Source organism: Chenopodium quinoa, unplaced genomic scaffold, assembly GCF_001683475.1.
Source record: "Chenopodium quinoa cultivar QQ74 unplaced genomic scaffold, ASM168347v1, whole genome shotgun sequence".
In the NCBI taxonomy this organism is placed as follows: Eukaryota; Viridiplantae; Streptophyta; class Magnoliopsida; order Caryophyllales; family Amaranthaceae; genus Chenopodium; species Chenopodium quinoa.
Window position 1 is genome coordinate 55436 of NW_018744917.1, and position 4138 is coordinate 59573.

Genomic DNA, 4138 nt, shown 5'->3' on the forward strand with positions numbered 1-4138 from the left:
TGTTCGAATTTCCAAAAGATTTTTATAAAAAGATTTATTTCACGTTGGGTTCTATAAAACGGCAGTTTCAATATTCTATCTTTTGAAAACTCTACTTTACATACAAGTGTTTCTTGTATATAAAGGAGTGATCATAATTGATACAACTTGTGAGTTTATGCGTGAAAATCTGAAGAGTGCTTAACAGTAAGTTTGCCCAGTTTAAAACTTTGTCACATTAGTTTTGGGTTTCATGGGTAGCTTTCCAGTCACATATTAGAATCAAGTGTTTGTATTGTTTTGGGTTTTTGGGTGAGTGTTTGATATATTGCATACATTTGGTAGGCTTCTAGTGTGAGGCTGAGTTGTGAGTATTCTGGGAATGCGGAATGAACTTAGGTTAGGGACTTAAGTTGGGTAGAATAAGGTTCTACTGTGTAGCAAGTTCAGTATGGAACTTGTGAGTAAAGGTCTGTGCGTAATAGGTTGTAACTAGGTGTGTTGCCCTATTATAGTGGATTGATTTGGTTTGAAATCGCTTGGAGGGTCGAGATTTTACTTCTAGTTGGGCCATGGAAGTTTTCCTCGTAAAATTCCTGTGTGCATTGCAAGTTCCTATGTACTTTAATATGTTTTATTATTCCGCGAAAAATGGTCATTAGGAACTCACTACAATTCACTCCCTTGTTGTAGTAGTTCATCTCAACTAAGAATCATCAACATGCTTGACAACCATTATTGATTTGTTCAAAGTTTAGCACCTTCTTTGATTGTAATGCATTGAAAAATTTAACTTAAGAGACTGCAAAATTAAGCTTCTTGTAACTCATTGAGTATAAGTAATACAAATTAAATTTGAAATACATTCCCGTCATATTGTAAGAAATATATGGGGCGACTCAGGCCAACATAAGAAAGCGATACCTCTTTGTAAAATGCAGAAGATCAATGTTTGTCCTTTGTACAAGAAGAACGATAAATAATATTAAACCTTCACAACTCGAATAGTACACACGCTGATTCGTACATACGCTGATCCATACATACACTGATCCATACATACGCTGTTCCGTAAATACACATTAGACTATAAGTAAAATCTTAATTAAAACACACAGGATGATACATTTTATTGTTAATGCGATGATCAATAATTAAGCAGGGTATTTAATATCATAAGTGATGATCAACAATACTGACTCCACTTATCAGTTTTCAAAGTTTTTTTAATATTTGCCCTTCTCTCATGACCCATAATCTTCCATATGAAGCGCACACCATGTCCAAAGAGTATCACCATCATGAGCCATAGCCATACCTCGACAGAATATTCCATAGCATCGACTAAGACAGCTTTGTCTCCAAGCTCATTTGTAATGTACCCTATCGTGTAAAAGTAAGTAACTGCACTCGCGGTCACAGCAATCCACAAAGTAACCCTCAAAATGAACACAAAATGTCCCTTGCAAGGAAGGCCGCTAATAAGGAGAAGGATGACACTTAGCGATGACATGAGCCCAACAGTGTTGCTAACTTGTACTAGATTGTATGAATCTTTATCGGTATCATATGACATTATGGACGTACCTGCCACATGACCTTGTTCATTATCCGTCCAAACACTTCCGGGTGGATTAATTCCGACTTGGAATGACAAGGTCGCAATACAAGATGCAACAACCATTAGAGCTGTGTTCTGCTCCTCCAACCATTTTTCGTCCTCCCTGCGTTTCAGCACCATTTGCTCGTAATGCATTTTTATCGTTAAGTAATGTCTTGATCTTTTGATCAGTTTCGCTATATTTATTTTCTTGAGCGTCTTTTGATGAACCACACCATCCTACTATAGTACACAAGCATTGTGCTAAATTATTCTCATTAGCTTTTCTATCCTCATCAGAATCCTTCCTAATTTTTGTTAGGTCGAAAATATCCATAGTTGTCTTGTTTTTCTCGTTCATAGCGTTTTTATCTATCTTGTTATCACCTTGCTCTAGTAAAAACTCTAACATCTGCATCGTCACCAAATACAAATTTAAGAGAAACAAGGAAGGCAAATATGCATGCAAGGGTTGACTTAATTTTGATTACTCGATCCTATTCTGTACCAATATATATTTGAAAATTTATATTAACAATGGATAGTTTTACAATGGCTACAATAAAATTGTACTCATTATAACAATGAAATCTACAACCTTGATTGTCTTAACATAAATTAGTACAGTTGATTAAGTTGACCAAAAAAAACTACCTTAAAAATAAACTACTCCTACCGAAAGTTTCCATTGCTAATTCTCTGCAATTTGTGATCAATCAATCAGCCCACATAATATGAAATTCATATTCGATCATCAATCGAATGAAAAAATACAAAGCCAATGATAATTTAATGTGACCAGCAAGAGTTAAGAGAGTAATCATGTACTGCATATATTAAAGTAGGAACTTTTTAAGGTTGGAATGGATTTTCCATGGAAGGTATAAGTTTTGATCTTGAAGTTTAAAAAAGAACATTATTTTTATAAATTTAACGTTTATTTTTTTGGATGTTTCTACTATGTTCATCCTTAAAATGACACCCGATCGTGGTTGATTTTACAAGAGTTGATTTTCGTGGGTTGATATGGTGGTTGATAAGGGTGTGGTTTCCGTCAGTTTTGTGAGAGATTTCGTGGGTTTGTGAGGGTGGTGTTCATGGCCGGATCTGAATTTCTAGGTTTTTAGGGTGGATGTCGGTGGGTCGGAACAGTTTTTAGTTTTTCAAATCATATGATATATGTAACATAATAAATCAAAAATTAGCCAAATTTATTTAGATCATGATAATTTTGAAAACTGACAATAGAAAAGTGGAAACACCTTTTTCTTGTTTCCTGTTTTTAGTATTTTGTTTTCAAAAAAGTTGAAAACTGAAAGAAAAAAGGATGCCAAATAAGCCCATGAAGTAGTGTTTTTTTTTCTTTTTTTTTGAAGTCATAAATGAATGGATAAGATCATTTCTTAAAAATAAAGGATTGAGATTTAATTTTATTATAATGACCATAATTTTATAGTATCCATTGTATAGTCTTCCAAATTAACAATGTCTAACAATATCTGCTAATAAGTTATAGATTTATAAGAGATGACCCAAATCCCCAATCCCACTTTTTGTATCATGCTTATGGGTACTTTAAGACACTCAAATTGAGACATGCATGTGTTACACCTCAATCTATAGCTAGGGTGTGCCAGCGACTAGTTGTTAAAATTCAAGGGTCTAGGTACTCAAGATATAGTTCAGAGTGTACTGTTGAGACCAATTTTATTTGCCTATTTAAAAAAACGAAATAGTAAAACCAGCTTGATAAGGTCAAGGATGGACGGATGGACATGTGAACCGATTGAATTCATGATAGTTTTATCAACTTAACAAAATAAACATTAATACGTAAAAATCCGAAGAGAATTGAATTGTTAAATCTTATGGTACCTTATATTCTTTGTAAGCCACAGCAAGGTGCAAGACTGTGTTGCCATCATTATCCCCGGAGTTAAGTAACTCAAGATCATATGTATCCTTAACCAATGCTTTCAATGTGTCTAGCTGACAATTTTTAACGCACAAATGTAAAATAGTCTCACCTTTCGTAGTTCGTTCCAAAGCAGCCTGATGCTTCTTCTTGAGAAACTCTTTAAGGACGTCGGTGTTACCATTTACTGCTGCGACATGAAGGGGCGTCATTCCATCTTGATCGTGCACGAAACACATGTTCGGCTTCACTTCAAGCAACATCTCGACAATTGGTAACCACCCTTTTTTTGCAGCCGCAATGTGTAGTGGTGTTGATCTTTTTATTTGATCAACCAACTCAGCCATCTCCGGCTTCACACTTAGAATTTTTTTTTACGAATCCTAAGTGCCCCATTTTGACAGCAACATGTAATGGAGACTGCATGATGATACATGATTTTTCAATGATGCATCGATCGAGAATAAATCGATCTATTCCTAGCAACTCATTCAAGGAATCGACGTTATTCTCAAGTGCGGCTTCATATAGGGTTGTAGCAAGTGTTTGATGGGTTATTTCAATATGATTTTCCATTTTAAAATGTGTGGTTTTTTTTTTTAAAAAAAAATGGTTTAGGAAGCTGATATTAAAACAAATTATTT

The 4138-nt window shown here is 34.6% G+C and overlaps 1 protein-coding gene across 1 annotated transcript; it reads right to left on the bottom strand.

The window, feature by feature from the left end:
• Positions 1-1165: 1165 nt before the first annotated feature.
• Positions 1166-3841, bottom strand: LOC110706166 (ankyrin repeat-containing protein NPR4-like). Its single transcript, XM_021884069.1, has 3 exons — positions 3455-3841; positions 1816-1991; positions 1166-1703 (listed from the first exon to the last, which is right to left on the bottom strand). Exons 1-3 carry the CDS (start codon positions 3839-3841, stop codon positions 1166-1168), a joined length of 1101 nt encoding a protein of 366 aa, XP_021739761.1.
• Positions 3842-4138: the final 297 nt, after the last annotated feature.

What these genes read in the sequence shown, in the direction of transcription:
- LOC110706166 (XM_021884069.1), bottom strand. Translation starts at nt 3,841, where the DNA reads ATGGCTGAGTTGGTTGATCAAATAAAAAGATCAACACCACTACACATT. An exon ending in TGGCTTACAAAGAATATAAG is followed by an intron (nt 1,992 to 3,454) that starts GTACCATAAGAT and finishes GTGACGATGCAG; the next exon opens with ATGTTAGAGTTTTTACTAGA. An exon ending in TTGTGTACTATAGTAGGATG is followed by an intron (nt 1,704 to 1,815) that starts GTGTGGTTCATC and finishes GCTGAAACGCAG; the next exon opens with GGAGGACGAAAAATGGTTGG.